General features: G+C 43.2%; 1 protein-coding gene across 1 annotated transcript in view; it reads right to left on the minus strand.

Annotated features, from left to right (window-relative positions):
- LOC121297016 (autism susceptibility gene 2 protein-like) overlaps window positions 1–17,140 on the minus strand; it is a 218,274-nt gene that overhangs the window by 153,578 nt on the left and 47,556 nt on the right. Inside the window, 1 exon segment of the mRNA XM_041223027.1 lies at window positions 14,788–14,958. Coding sequence (XP_041078961.1) covers window positions 14,788–14,958 — 171 coding nt within the window.

The following is a 17,140-nucleotide window of genomic DNA, read 5'->3' on the forward strand; positions in this document are numbered from 1 at the left end:
GGGTTGGTTTGGGTTCTCTGACATGTTAAAGTAGATATTGTGACACACAGTTTACTTGAGATCTCCACTGGAAACATCACCTGCCATTGCAGCCATTTATGGCTATGGTAGTAGATTCTAGTTTTCAAGAACAAGGAGTGTGTCTTTAGAAGCTCTGGTTAGACAGTTGTACAAAAGCAATGTGAATGTTGTGGTATAAATGACTTCTATTTAAGGATTTTTTTTTACTGAGGTGGAAGAACACTGTAATTGCGCTATTCATCTTAAAAGGGAATTTCAATGTTTTCACATCTCTGCAGCTAAAGAACTGGAAACAGAACAGTTTCATACAGCAATGCGTTGGGCAATAGCAGTGCATCAATGTGTTACATAGGGAGGCCAGGCCACTTCATCATTCCTCGTGACCTGATGTTGTTACCAGAGTCCTAAGGCGACCAGGTGCTTTCTCATTTCAGTCTCAGATTGATAGAGGTTAAACTCAAGCCAAGCTCTGAAAGCCTTGCAAACACAGTGTTTGACATTCAGCTCGGCACAGGATGGAAGGTTATATCCATGAAATAAAACAACAGTACAGGTACTCCTAGCAGAGAGAGAGAGAGCGTGAGACAGAGACAGAGAGCGCGAGAGAGAGAGGAGAGCTGGAAGCTGATAGACAGATGAGAAGGGGACAGGCAGGCAGCTAATGTAATGCAGCAGACGTTTCTTCCTATGCAGTAAAGGTATCAGGTCAGTGTTCCTGAATTAGGTGAATTGTCCTTCATTTTAAAGACTTGTATTGTACAGTTATGTAGTGCAGCTGTCAGATGTGAGATCTAGACCTCAGGGAAATGAAGTGCATTGAAGTACATTGTATTAAAGCCTGTATTAGGCAACCCAGGAGTTTTCCATAACACTTTCACGCATTGTGATGAAAGACTTTGGCTAATCATTTCATTTGTTGGACAATTGGTCCACCTTCCAAAGGTCTACCTCTTAAAGGTGTGTATCAGCGAAAATTAGTAAAACTGGGCTTTATCTATAAAGTCCCATTCTTGTAATAAAAGTGATTAATACCAGTGTCTATACAGGTTTAGTGCATGCAACTTTAAGGGTACAGTCTGTGCCGAGGTACAGAACTAAGGTAACCCTGTGACATGTTTCGTCTCAAATGGTTAGAATGCTGTCCTTTGCTAAATCAATGGACACTTCAATTAAAAGACAAAAATCCTACTTTAACATTTCTGATCCACTAATGAATGAATTCACTCAGTGTTTAAAATCCCTGTCCTTCTTGTAAAGTACCTTAATTGCCGCTGCCCTGCTCCTGCTCAACACCACCTTGTCTTCATCTTGAGAAGAAAAAGAAAGTGCTGGTGAACCGATAATGGATTAAACCCACGAGCCCTCAGAGGAAACTTCCAGCTCGGCAGAACAGCCGTCACCAGGGCGAAAGACAAACACGAGAACAAGAGACACAGAACGCAGGGCGAGGAGAGCTGCAAACGCACTCCTTTGAAAAGCTCACTGCTCAAAACTAGCTGTCTGCAACTTACAGCGAGCAGCAACACACTGTGGGTTCAGCACCCCTACAATCAGTGCAGAGTTATTATCAGAGCTTTATCGTGCCTGACGACTTATCGAAACCAAACAATCACTTGAGCTGCAGCTGATAAGGGCCACTGCTTTAGCAGTTAAACAGAAAGCTGGAGAACGGGCACAAGGGCACGTTCTTCACTTACCTGCTGTTAATACGTGTTACTAAAAAGATCTGGTACCAGCAACCAGGCCCATTGTAAACCAGTCCGTAATTACCTGGATTCTGCTGCAATAAAGCAACCCAAGGGAAGACCTGCAGTCTCAGCTGAGCTCTATTAAAAGGGGTGCATAACTCCTGTAATATCTTTGCTCAGCTCAGAGCAGACTGTAGTAAGGGTTTTAGTTGTTAAGATTGCTGGCACCTGATCCTTTTAGTAATGTGTCTCAAAGAGGTAGTTGCAATAACTATTAGCAACTACATGGATAAGGTCCTTGGGACGTCCCGTGTTACTGTCAAGCACATGGAGGTGAGCGGGGGGCATGTTTTAATGAAATGAAACGGCTTCTCCTCTCTGCTGTCGGGATGAAAGAAAGCAGCATTTTTAAAAGTGCCTCAAACACAAGTAACGAATAGACTGGGGAGGAGTGCTGGTCACCCCGAGACGTGCGGCCCAGCACGAAACATTTCTGAGCAGTCGTCGAGGAGACTCCAGAGCATTGCGGCGCCCGGTAATCCTGCTAAGTGAGCAATATTTCCTATCACTGCATCGGCAATTAGATGGCCAGTCACATAAATAAACAAGTTCATCTCTCCGGGAGGTTTGGAAGGCGTCCATGAGTTCACGACAACACAGCAGCTCAGTCTCAAGTAAAAGGGCAACTGCAATTAATCAGAGTTCACCACCTGCCCTGTGCTCTACTATTGGTTAAACTAATTTAGAAGGGGGCCACACAACTACAGTAGCAGAGCGACAAGGTCCGGTTCTTGACCTTTAGACTGCTATCGACACGCAGTATGTTTACCCTGCGAGGATAACAGCATTAAAACCTGAGTCAGCAGAGTGATTGGACAGTTGTGGCTGCTATGGACAGCTGACTGCTTATACAAAGTCCCTGTTTAATTCCACAGTACAGTACATCCTAATACACAAACATTTTCTTTGCATTCATATTTACAGTTTCTTCATATACAATTGTGTCATCACTTCTGTAAGCTGGCAGCACAGCCAGGATGTGAACCAGCTAGTCTTGACCACTTTGCATTGGGATCAGATTCATTTTGAACACGTAGTTATATACAATGTATCTTAAGATCTCATCTCACCAGCAGAGGTCTCATCTCGCCAGTATCTGGAACAGGCTGGCATCTGAAGTAAATACAAAACCAGCAAGAACTTGTCAAGTGTAACTATTTTTGTAAAATATATATGAACATTTAAAAAGCAAGGCTTTGGCACTGTTAAACATCGTCAATGGAAAAGCCCAGCAGAACAAAAGTTAAACTGGTCTGAGGCTGGTATGCTCTCAATGGAACAGGCCTGAACCCCTTCTACATCACACTGCATTACAGGAGACCACTTCTCCTCTTACCCTGTCAAACCAGCCTCTGGATAGGTTTTAATTTTAAACAGATTCAAACTGAACACTCAAACTGAAGAATGCAGTGACGCTAATCAGGGGACGAGGCATTGATTTGAAACCCTCAGGGATTGCCATCTTTACATCTTTGTCAGCATACTGCGGAGAGCTGGTGAATTTCTGTCTGCAGTTTGAGGTTTGCTTTTTTGGTTGTTGTACATCAAATTGGTCTCTTGATAATGTTGTGAAACCCCCCCCCCCCCAGCCATGTGAAGGCTGCTTCTTAAACATCTCTCCAATCCTTCAGAAGTAGTCAAGCGACACATTCTTATATCTCCCAGAAAACACCACACTTCAGAGCTGCTTTTAAATACAGCTGAAACACTTGGCTTTTCATTCAGGGGTATTCTTCAATGAGCTAAGTGAGGCGTTGTGAGGGTCTGATAGATCACTAATGCCATGTATCTGCTGTTGCATTTTCAGGTCTTTGCCACTTTCCTGATGACCAATTTCAAACCCTGAGGGTCTGTGTTTATTAAGCAATCTTGAAGCATGCAGCAGAAACAGAAATCCACTGTCCAGCTCTGCACAGCTGTTTTCAACATCTGTACGCTCCCTAGGGGGCCTATTTAAAAAGCCCAGAGCAGTCTTGTTTCAGAGGAAGTCAGATTTCACAGAAATGTTTGGTTTTTTTTGTTTCTCTCATTGTGCTTATTGTGTTTGGCACCTAATCCCTTAAATACTTGGAGTTTATACATTCTTAGTGTTTTTTTTTTTTTTTTATATAAAAAAAAGCATTTGACGATTAACCAGTATATAATATATAGACTAGACTAGTTTTTAATTGACAGCCAAAAGCACCTCCCAAACCACAGACAAACAAGGGGCCTGCCTCTTATCAGCAGTGTAATATTAACCTACATTAAAGCGTTACCACTGACTCCAGCCTGTCATTTTACACACAGCTGATTAAAGGAAGGGGACTGCCCTGAAGTTTGTTCAGCAACAGGAACAAACAATAAGGCAACCTTTCTTTGTACTTTCCTCTGGGGTTTACAGAACATAAGCACGCAGTCTAGGCACAGAGCATAGGCTCTCCTTTAAATTAAACACACGGGAGATGAAGTCACAATTACCAGACTTCAACAACAACGTGACTGCTTTTATCATGTTTGAATACAGAATGTACAGAATACGGCAATAACTTGCTGATGTTCAATAGCTAGAGTGCTTTTAAAGGGACAACGTTAGAAACGGGTGATGCAGGTGGAGCACTGTAATAGAAATGAAAAGGTGTTTTCACAAATCACAGCCAGGTACAAATCAAACTATACCGGGAGCAAGAATGCCCTGGCACAACCTGTGCATGTTCTCCAGACAGGATATCCATCCCTCACCCCTCTCTCAGTGTGCCTGGGGCAGTGCGAGGAATCGCAGAGACGGCAAGCGGCACGGCTCAGTGATGGAGGGGTGAAATTAAACAAACAGCAAACGCTCTCATTCTATTTGCACGTACAATTAACGTAAGCATAATCACACAGCAATCAATTCATCTAATTGATCAGAAGTGTGTCTTCAATGCATCATATTGTCATTTTAAAACAGCCGCCTGAAACAGAAGGAGCATTGATGGATTGGCTCCACGGTGGCTTATCCTTCTGGCTGAGAAAGGCTATTGTTGTACTAAGCCACTGGAATGTGGTTTCACTTCACCACTCAAGAGGGGCTGCGTGCCTCTGTCTGAAAGCACACTTCTTTTAAACGAGCCCTGCCAAACACAATTGGAAAGTTCAATTCCTGGGTGCCGTGCTTTAAGAGTTAGGAATCCCATCATGCTCGTATGCATAATAATAATAATAATAATAATAATAATAATAAAACAACTCCTCTTTGCATAAGCAATAGTTTAGCAGTTTTTTTGTCTTTAAAAAGAATCTGCTAGCAGCTGTGAACAATGATCTCCTATACTGATAAAACTCGAAGAGTCCCTTCCTTGATTCCAGCCCTTTGCTGACCTGGAGCGCAGCCATGCAGGATCCAGGCAACCAAACACACAAAACAACATGGGTTTAAAAAGCATGAAACATGTAGGACCGCTCACTCGACGGGCCTGCTGCCCCAGCCAAGCGCGCGGAACAGTCTCTCGTCACTTTAAATCATTTCCAGCTGTCTGGAGAGAGCTCTTTAATAAGTGTCTGATGCACACTGTATGGAACGGGGGCAGAGTTCATGCTGTGAACCCAACTCTGCTGTTAAAATCAATATTAAACCAGAGACATGGTGTTCATCCGAATGACATATCTTTTGTTTCAAGTTAAATGCAACCCCTGTGATCTCAAAAAGAGCTCTGAAACATGTCTTCTTTCTAAGTTCAGCAGTGTAACCCTGTCCTGTATTCGATGTAAGAAAGAGAGCTGTGCTGTAGTTTGAATGTAGTTTGCCATGCTTTTCTCATGTGTATGCTAACGTACAGTAAGTGCTTTACAGCGTGATTTTGCCATGCTTTAAAAAGTGTATACACACAGTAAGAAGAGACAGCTGCCACTACAGTTCACACTTCATTAGGACTGTTCCAGCCCACCAACGCTCCCCTGAAAATCCCTTTAGAATGAAAGAATGGAATGAAAACTCTAGCAAGCGCTAGTTCTTCTTGCATGTAAGCAAATTAAAAGGAGGGTTGACCTAACAGTTGCTCTTAGCTCTGACAGCTAACCTTTGTCTCATCTCCTAGCAATCAGGCTAATTCTGTTCATTCAAGGAGCCCAATTAAAGCTGCATTGTCAGACAGCAACTAAGTGTTTCTCTGGCGCCCCGAGAACTCTACAATTAACTGAACTAAATCTATTTAGTGACACTTCTCTGCTTTTGACTGTGCTCCAATTATCATTAATCAGTCACTGCGAGAGTCTGCCAGGGAAGTCAGGTCGTTGTAATTTGTACAGGGAGTGGAGTCATCCCCCTGTGTCTCAGAAAAGCCAGCGTTTCATTTGACACTATTTCCTACCCAATTCTCTCTACTGGAAGCAGCAGATACAATCTCCTTGTTAGAGCTAGAACTAGCACATGGGAGAAGCTGGATTTCTTTGTTTTTAGCTGCCTTCCGTCTGTACACCAGGCACGGAAATGTAATTTTCATTTTTTTTTTTTTTTTTTTGCAAATGGCGTCTTTGGAAGGTTTTGATGCAAAACTGATAGATTGACAGCAAAAGGACAATTAAACAGACTTTATGACCACTAACTACCGTACATAGGTTCAGTTTACAGATACAGCCATAAAGATAAGCATAAAGATAAGGAGAAAACCTTGTGTTAACAGTTGCAGCTGATATCAGATCCAAGCAGCTTACACTCTGGGGGCTGAATCGGGCAAGCGAAATGACTACGATGTGGTGAGCTTCCACTGAGATCTCTCACCGCTAATCATACATACGACACACGCAACACATTTGTGAATAAGGCCTGCTTTTTCATCTGTGAGACTGGGTGTGTATTCCACTTGTGATTGGCTATGAGCAGGTCACGCTACATTCGGCCTTTTCTCCTCTTGGCTCTCTTCACCTCCCATGTCTCTGATAGTCGGGTATTTAAGGCTTCTCCAGAAACTTGTCTTGTGTGTGAACAAGAGGCCAGCCGCTGACCGGAATAACAGCATTACAGCGCAGTGTAAACACCACGGATATTTCAAGCCTCACCAACAGCTTCGAGGAGGAGGAAAGCCCTGCTGTGGCGTCTGTGGAGTAGACCCAGCTGACCCGTAACAAAACGAATCTGCATCCTGAGAGATCTGCTCGGCCACTCTTAAAGCTCCTTATCCACCCGAGCCCAGTGGTGCATGAGCTTTATTAAATCCAGCTAGCACAGAGGGGTCTGCCGTCTGGAACTTGCGAATGGGTATTTTATACTGGGGGAACGCATTAAATCTTTTTCTAGAAGTTGAACCCATTTCAGTCTGGAAAGGACTGCGAGAGTTGATGGGCATTCAAAATTGAGTTGGCTCTCAATGGGTTTTATGTGTTATTGGCACTTCTTGAAATAAACGCCGGTGGAAACATAGGACCTCATGGGGCTGCATTTCAAAATCTCCAGCAATGAAATGCAGACGCACTTCTCAGCCTGTTTTATGCAGGTCTCCAGGTGACTGTAGCTGCCGGGAAAGTCATCTTTCAGTACAAAGCATTCGACTCAATTGCTTTCACTTCAGCAGCAGCAGCAGCCTTTAAATGGTACAGCTTGAGCTGACATTGAGCAAAACGCCATCAGCAAGGAATGCAATTCATTAAATCAAGCTGAGAAAAGAACCAAAGCATTCGCATTTTAAAGATATTATTTAAAGGAAGGGGAAAAGCGGTTCTTTTGATTTTGTAGGTAAGGAAACGGTGTGGTGACTGTATGTGATTCGAGCACCAGCTTTAGCATGAGACACAAGGGGAAACAAACCACACCATGATCAATAAGCTCAGGTGTGTCTTATTGAACTCCAGGAATGAATCAAACTGCTATGCACTGGGAGTCTTATTTCCATCCCTGTATGACCAGACCAATCTGTTGGCTCCCCCTCCCCAAAATATTAAATATCATCAGTTATTCAGACCAGTTAGTGTTGAACAGTTGGATGTTAAAGGGTTAATAACAATACAACCCTGAAAGCTAAACTAGTGGTGGCAATGAAAGGGCTCCCTCAGTAAATTCCATTCCAAGGTCCCTCTTTTCCAGCCACTGGCTAGGTCATAAATTATTCCAAAGGCCCAGCGTAGCACAATAACAATTAAGCACAATAATGGATTTGCTGTCTTTGTATTTAGACATATTTTTAGGTACTGCCTGCAAGCGCATAATAAAACACTGGTTAGTCAGCGGCTGACGTCAATTAATCCATTTAAATAAATGAAAAAGCCTTATGAATTATATTCTGCTCAGCAAAGCACAGCAGAAACACAATAGCTGGGTATTCTCTCTGAGTCACTTCCCAGCCAGTCAAACCTTTCAATTCCAACACACCTTCCCTTGATTACGACCAGGCCACACCAGGCCAGGGATTTTTTTGAAAATGAAAATCACCAATAAGAACTTATAACCTCAGTGAACTACAAATTACTACCAAGCTCTGAACTGAGCAGATACAGAACCCTACACATCCCTACCTCTTCCACCACCTGGATATGAACAGAAAAACAGCTCGGCCTTATCGCGCTCACTGCAGGATCCAGACAGGCAGAGCGCTGGCAGAATCTACTGTTTGTCCAAAACCTTTGCGCTCTCCAAAGCCACTGTGTTCTCTTTACAGACACACATGCACACATGTATCTCAAACCTGCTCCCCAGACCACAGCACTCTTACCCAGGGCCTAGCGGCTTGGGAGAGTTGTTTGACTGGACAGGAGTCACAGCGATGGGGCTGGAGTTACACTCATTCAATCTGGCACTTGTCAGTTAAGCAGCGCTCCTTCCCTCCGCTCCCCACACTCCAAACCCTTCATGAATAATTATCATCAGCACACAGCCCTGCAGGGCTCACACTGATACAGAGCCATAAGGCTGGTATTTTATACAGACAGGGAAGTCTGTCAGACTAATGCATGTGCTAGGAAAGTGGACACACTTCTCCTAGGATGTAAGAAATGCAATGTTCTGCCGGGTATGTCTTCCATCCTTACACTTCTGTACAAAAGAGGTATTAATTAAAAAAAAAGGCCCACAGTAGTTTTTCAACTTGATGAGTGACTTGTAAATCCATTGCGAAAAGCCTATAGAAGCAAAAAAGTTTCTTGGGATGTTTATTTACTTACTGTCATATATGCAAAAAACAAACAAACAAACACATTGCATTATATTAGTCAAGCATTTGGTCAGCTAAACATTTCATTGACACTGAATATACATAAGCCAATATACAGAACATCACATTGTCTGTCCACTTTTTACTGCTTGCTTCGTACCTGCATATGTCTCTTCATCACATACAAATCTGAGAAGAAACAAAGTTCTATACATAAGTTTACACTGGACTTTGATTATGTAGTAAAAAATTAATTAAAAAAATTCCTGTTGCTCTGCATTGACCTTGCTAGAGTTTCCTCAAGACTGTTATAACAAAAAGGCGGGGCGCACCTTCAAACCAAATCTCTGCACTTCCCTGACCAGTTCCTTTTCTGAAATCCTGTCACCTCAATGCTCTGTGTGTTACACAATCCTCAATGCACTATCTGTGTGTTACACAATCCTCAATGCACTATCTGTGTGTTACACAATCCATAAATCAGGAAATCAGAGCATGTCTTCTACGCATCTGTTGTCATTAAGGAAAAGAAAATCACTGTTTTGTAGCATCTATTTCTGAATCTTGCAACCTGTGCTTCCTCTGTTCAATGAAACAGTGACACCCTGTGGACAGTGAGCAGAAACAAAGAGTTAATTTGTGATGCATTCACACCATTGCAGGGCCTGCAGGGCCTGCATGACCCCCCCCCCCCCCCCCCTTTCCAGTGCACTGACACATTCATGCAGCAGGGGGCACTCTCATACCACAGAATTTCTGAACAGCAGAAGCAGCAGTGAGGTAGTCTGATAAGATCAGACCTTGTTATTTTTTTAATGTCATATTTTAAACAATTACCTAGGTAGTGTCAAATGTGGCTCTGCTAAAGCTGTCCGCCCGAGAAATACAACAAAGTGCTGGATTTGAATTTTAGCGTGCTTTTGACTGACTTCGAATAGACTTGAAGGTTTGGAGTATTCCGATACACTGCATCACCAGGGTTCATTCATGTTATCAATATTGCTGCAAACTTAGCAGAGCAGCAAGTAGCAGCAATCCTTGGATTCTGATTTTCAAAGATTACACAGCGTGTGTGCCTGTCTGTCTGTTTATGTAAGTGTGTGTGTGTGTGTGTGTGTGTGTGTGTGTGTGTGTGTGCATGTGCGTGTGTGTGTGTGTGTGTGTGTGTGTGTGTGTGTGTGTGTGTGTGTGTGTGTGTGTATGGGCCTTTCATCTGGGGTGTGAAAGAATGCCTAACTGTTTACTCATTGTTGGGGGGCTGTCAAAATAGACAGGCCAAGCACAAAAGAGCTCAGGTAGTCATTCCAGGCTCCTGTTCCACTCATGTCTGCTTCAGTACCTCCACCGCCTCACTGGGACTCCCGCTATCCAAGCTTTTTTTCATATGCCTAGGAATATCTCTCAATAAAGCAGCTAGACTAGTGACAGTATTGGGGAAAAAAAGCAGTGCAGACAGTTCCCAAGATAAATCCCTGCCCTTAGATACAGACCCACAACATAGGAGTTTCACTTACATTTGATTAATAGAAAATTTTGACCTGGAGACATAAATATATACAGGGGTGTCCGCTACATTCACCCCACACAAGGACAACAAGAGAGGATCAAAAGAGTTGAGTAAATGAAAGGACTCCAGCTTTCAATCATTTCATCAAGTCAAAACTCAATTTATGCAAACTACTTTACCAGCCTGGACTACAACAGAAGCCTGTGAGGTTAGCTATGTTTTATTGTTTGCCATTTGCAACACACAACATAGACATCTAGCCCTAGACTGCAGGCAGCCAAAATATTTCATGGAATTGGCCGCCTATTTAGCCTGTAGAGCATTGTGTTTGTGTGCCGTTTACTTATACAAGCAGAACCTGACAGAGACACAGAGATAAAACAGGAAGGTTTGAAATGAGTCCAAGCCACACTACTGTTTTAACAGACACCCCAGCCTCTGCTACTCTTCCTGCCACTTCAAAGCTTAAGGTGTCAGCAATGTTTGCCCATCCCTTCCAGCTATGGAAACAGAAACAGGCCCTGGCCAAAGTGTTTATGTCAGGTCTTTGAAAGCCACCTCCAGAAAGTGAAGCTTGGGCCAGACTACGCGCTTACAGCCATGTTTCTATCAGAACCATAAAACCAGTCAGTGAAACTCAGTCTCGTCTTTGTTGAGATATCAAACTGGGACTGGAGCCAGTTCAATCTGCAATCCACTCTGTCACCAGGCATTACACACAAGCCAAAGATCACCGGCTTGTACTGCATCATGTTTCTGTTGAATTGCTATTTGTGGATTAGTTATGCAACCTCAAACACTTCCCTGCTTTACCTTTGATACCTGCTTTTAGATTCATATAAAAGGTGATTAGCAGATAATCTTAAGCCTGAAGGGAATGGTGGTAGTTGTAGTTCTGTAGAGAAGACATCAAGCAGACAATAAAACCCTGAATCTCCCTCAAAGCTGAAAACAGGCAGCTTTTTAAAGGCGCGATTGGATTTGGTTCTACAATCTTTGCTTCGTAATCGTATCAGAAGCATCTTTTATCCACAGTAAGTGAATTACCTCTGTCAGCTGGAACTTTTACCTGAAACAGAGAACATCCGTGGCAGTTCAGCTAATTGTCCCAGTATGTGCTGTGCGACTTTCCTCTGTCATAATGTCACTTTAATCCAGTTGTGTGTGTCTAGGTCAATACTGAATCAGTTATTGAAATCTCAATTAGTCGCTCTGTCTCCAGACACAGTCCCGCTGCTCTGACTGAAGCCCCGAATGACCTGCTTAGTGAATTAAACAAAACCCATCACCTCTCGAACTCAATGTTCATTTTCATGAAGCGTTCCCTATGACAAGGTTAGAAAATGAAAAAGCTATCTCTATAATGCGTGCATGTGGATAGATGTTAAGTGCCTTGTCTCTGAACTGCTCCTGACACGCACTGTAATTATTCATTGGTACTTTCTCATAATATGTGAAGACCAGCCTGGGTTACCCACACCCTCAGGGCTTACACTGTGCTGAAAAGAGAAGGAAACCGTTCTGCGAATATTGCTGTAGAGCCCAAGAGAGCTGCCTTCTGCGGCACAGTAATGGTGAAATAAGCATTGCCTTAATGTGCCCAGAGAGGCCCCTGAGGACAAGGCTCGGGGACTCGGATGAATGGAAGCATTACATCTCTCGTGTCTGTGCGCTGAGGTTTGCATGCAATACAACACACTGCAAGTCAATGCAACACAGTTCATCTCGAGGGGCTTGTGCAATTGAAGGAGGGGCAAGCGTATTAAGCCAGCCAGGGTGAATGCAGGAGGCAGATAGATGTGTCCGTGGAGAGCACTGTTCAGCTGTCCACAATTAACCAGCACTTTTTATTAGCTCTCAGAAGTGACCGTCAGCAATGAAACATCAGAAAACACCTGGGAGCTTAACAAGCAGCATAAATCTCACAACCCTGCTTTACACTGCATCTATTCCCACTGTATTATTATTACATTTAGTCACGCGAATACAGGAGAGCAATAAAGCGCCTCTAGGGAGATACACCAGCAGGATGAATACAGTTAAAGAGCCGCAGTATTTACTGGAGATCCCGGCTGACAAGATCATGAAAGCAGACCCTGTAAATGAAACACTTATGGATGCTGCACAGTAACTGGTAGATCTCATCCGAGTCAGGGTGGCCCTTCTGTCAGGTGCAAATGTTTTCCCTGCTGATACAGTATAAACCTAAGCTTGGGTTTATCAGTACCTTTGTATTTTATAACAGCTCCATGACAGAACTCAGGTCCACCAACACAGCTAGCATGATCTAATCTGATTTCCCTCCCCGCTCAGCCCCTTAAAACATTTCCAGCCATGCAGCATCAATCCCTGCAATGTTCTACACGACGCTGCTGTATAAACAGGGGGTCCCAGGAGACCTTGGTTTTGCAGGGTGAGTGGAAAAAACTACATTTTATTCACGTCCGTGCAACGATGCTAATGGACACACACAAGGGATGTCTCTTGCTAACGCTGTATAATTATACATTCCAGGAATTCCTGGAGTTTCCACATTTGAAAAACACATTCCTCCTGTTGCTATGAGGGGCTCAGCTGAGACCAGGAGAATGTGTTTGAATGAAGCATTCCGGAATGGCTTTGGTAGCACACTTCAGCAAGCAGGAATGAATCTTAGCACAGGGATAGCTGTCCCGCTCCTCCACCTTCCAGTACACATCACGGGACTCATACATCATACAGGTTATCACAAATCTACACTAGCCATTGTTGTGACAAAAAGATCTGAGTTTAGTGACTGAACGCTGCACCCAGGATACTTCCAAAAATAGCCTGACTACAGCAAGCCTGCAGAAGTGTCTCCTTCTCTAGAGCTGTAATTGGCTACAGTCAATGAGTCCACACTAGGGCTGCTACACATCAACAGCCACAGATCCTTGCAGCTTGAGCTGTGCAATGAGGAATGGTGAAGAATGGCCCTTTTCAACTGTCATCACCTCTGCTGGCATCTGATTCAGACAGGGCCCCTGTCATGTCAGTAAGACCCAGAATAATGAAGCTGGACGGGTCTTGTTTTAAAGGGGGGGGGGGGAGAACAAAAGGAAAAGATAGCTGTGCATTGCAGCTCATTAGGGTTCAGGTTGACAGTGCTGTAGAGCTCTGATTGGAGGCACAGTGCAGCTGGAGCTCTAACAATGACACAGTTATCCTGCAACCTCTCTCTCTCACGCTGCTGCAGAGGCACTGGTGTTCCTTCTCATGGTCTCATCTTTCCCGTAAAAGCATTGCAGGGGGAAGAGAACCTGGCATAGGGAAGCCCAGCCTGTAAGTTAATGCTTACATCAACTGAATTAAACCATCTCCATTTCATCAGCTACCGCGAGAGAACTAAACAAGAAATCCAATTGCAGCTGCCAGATACTTGAGATCCCCATTCACTGGAACATTTATATTGAATACTTTTGCTTGTTTGTTTTTTTTATATAAAAGATGGGACCTACAGCACACAAAGCGAATAAATAGAAGGAAGCAACACTGGACAGTAATTGATGTCAAAATCTGTAAATCTCGACATTAGAAATAAAGCAAGCAAAGAACCAACAGAATTCCATTGCGAAGAAAATAGGAAATCAGTGAAAAGGGTGCTCTTGCTAGAATCATTACGTTTAAAGACTTCCTTAAACTGCTTTAATGGACAACGTGAAAGTGGAACATAAAAATTCCCACACTGATAGGCCAACAAAAATAAAAGCGGCTTATCTTTTCTTGTTTGTCGCTCACTTCCTGTGTGGTTTCCACACACAGTCTGCTGCACAGAGATGTGCTACAGCAGACACAAGCCCCGAATCATCTGAATTGAGATGCATCAGGGTCCTGAGCAGTGCTCGAGTCCCAAACAAATAAGTGTTGGAACACACTACATCACTTCAACAAAGTTCTGGGGACATATAAACTGTTCCTATTTACAAAAAACAGCAATGCGTCGTCTCATCTCATCAAAAAACGTAAAACGTTTCTACTGAATAAAAAAAATGCAAAAGATAAACATTTGTTTTTTAACTGTCCTCCTCTGTTCTCTGTACACATGCACTGTGGTAGCGACGATGGTTTATTCCTTGTCTTCCTCTATTCTCTGTACACATGCAGTGCTGTAGGAAGATGATAAAACAAGAGACATGTAAGAGTTCCCAAGTAAGAGTTTTAACTGCTGTAGAAAACCATCTGACAGGTTTCGTTTACAGTTAATTTTCCATGAGCCTGTCTCGTCCATGGGGGGGGGGGGCCTACGGTATCCACCGCAGCAATGTGTCATGACACACCCCTCACACTAGAGAAAGCCATTGGGAGTTCCAATATCCAGACTGGTATAAAGATGAATATCAAACCGTATCTCACTCACTTGCATACACAGATAAACAGAGGGGTGACCTACCTGCTTGGATTTCTTCAGCGGCACTTTCTTCTTGCCCCGGTCCTGCTCTCTCTCCGAGCTCCTGTATCCGTCGAGGTGTCCGTTCTGCGCTGGCTCCGCAGTCACCCCGTTCTCCAGCCCCCTCCGCTTCTTCCCAGCCAGCCGCTCCTGGGCCTTGAGAGCGAGGTCCTTCTTTTATTAATGAAAAACAAAACACACAAAGGAATTAACCACCGAGCAGAACTTCGTTTACTCGCATCACACGTTCAATTTTACATGCTTTCTGAGATCTTGAAAGCTGGTGGTTTTATATCATAGTTAACTTAATGATCACTTTCGAATCTATGATCGTGTTCAGCTTTGTTCGGCTGCTGTAAATGCTGGACAGTGATTTTACCCATCTGGTTGATGTTTAATGCTTGTAACAAATACTCTAGTTCAAGCACCTGTTTCATCATATGGTTTTAAACACATTTCATTAAAGGCCAATACTGTAAGAATTGTCTAACTCTTCAAAAGACAAGCATGCAGTAGAGAACAAGAAATTGTAGCATTTCTCCCTGGAGAAGGAAAACCTCCACCATGACCTGTTTTGTTACTCAATTTAATCCCTCTCTGCAAACCCTTTTAAGCACTTCTTCACAAAACTGAATGAGACCAATAGAAGATAAATGAACCTCCAACGACAAGAAAACTACCAACAAGGGTGCCGGCTCCCTGGGAGGGTTCGTAGGTCACGTTACCATGACAATGTTAATATGCATAACCCTGACGAACAGGCAGGAGTGTCAGTTACACACCCTCCTCCCTCTGCTTGTTAGCAACCATGCCTTATCAACACATGGCATTATCTTCACAAATCATACAAGGGCCACAGGCCCCAGCAGGCACATTAGGAGCGTACCTTCCAGCTAGCGTTCCCAGACTGTAATCTCAACCTCATTTTGTCTACACAAATTCAATGGCTGTACAGTAAGATATTTCAATAGTTATATTTAGCCCATTCAAGAAAGAGAATTTTGAGTCTGCAGGTACAGGCTATAGCAGCTGAAATGTTTCATCTGGTCTAACTTATGTTCATTGCCATGGTAACAGCAGGGAGCACTTTGTTACCATTCCAGACTACACTGTAAAATACATTTGCTATTCTGAAGGGAGGTGGGAAAAAAAACACTACCCCATGCATATGGCACATAAAGCACACATTCCTCGCAACAGATAACAAGCACCGTCTCTCAAACTGAAACAGCCTGTCACTAAAGGGACAATCGCACTGCTGTAGGCTAAAAAAGGAGCCATTCTAAAAACAGTACCAGGACAAAGATTTATGGACTAAAGATGGCCAGTTTTTTAGCAAGCTCCCAACTGATCCTCAATTGCATTTGCACTGCACCCAGGCTCTGAATTGCAAGACAGTAAGACAGTGTAGCCCATTTGCAGGCAGTCTCATCTTTCTTTCTGTCTGCAGTAATTATTTAAGAGATTTCAGGCGCCCTGTTTGTCTGTGATTTGTTTTCATTTACAGTACTTGCGGGAGTCTCTGAATAGACTTTATTATTAGGGGTTGTTGAAGTGCTGGGAAGGGAACCAACCCAGCGGGCTTTCCTCTTGCATGACTCATCCTCTTGTTTTAGGGGCTTCTAAGTAGTCTTAAACTGTTTCTTAAGTTGTCTTTATTGTCTTTTTTATTATCATGTTGCTCTAAATCTTTATAAATCCTGCTTTCAACCCATCCTTGCAGTGACAGCGGTTTACAGCAGCCTGAATGAAACAGCCACTCATTTCCCTCAGTTTGAATGCACCTCAAATTCATCTCTCCGTGGTGAGGGCTCTGTCACAGAATCTCTGTGAAAGCTGAAACGCGTTCTCTCCATGTCTACAGCTTGCATTTCATCTTTCTTCAGATCTGTCAAAGTTTGCGAGATGCTCAAAAGAGCTGCTTGGAGCGGCGTGTAATACCACGGTATTAATATTTCATAAAAGCTCTGCTCCCTTGACCGGCAGATGTCAAGTAGCCTTATTTGTATGTAAATTATCATGAGTAATATTCGCCCAAATCTGCAGCTTGCGCATGGTTTTGTTAATACTGGCCCTTGCATTAACCTTGCATTAACCATTTAGTGTTGCTACGATTAAACAGTAAATCGATTGTTCAATCGATTCCACTCCTCATTATATACATCAAGATAAATACCGAACAATAGATTACATTATTACATTTTTGTAACATGCATAGTTAATATTATTTAAGTTTATCAAGGGAACTGCACCGTAAACCCTGCCTTGCTAGTTACAGTATTTCTGCCAAAGACTCAGTGGGCTTGTTCTTCTTCTTCTGCTTAAGTCTTAACTAGCATCTGATTTGCTGGTTCCA

The sequence above is a fragment of the Polyodon spathula genome, chromosome 22 (assembly GCF_017654505.1).
Source record: "Polyodon spathula isolate WHYD16114869_AA chromosome 22, ASM1765450v1, whole genome shotgun sequence".
NCBI lineage: Eukaryota > Metazoa > Chordata > Actinopteri > Acipenseriformes > Polyodontidae > Polyodon > Polyodon spathula.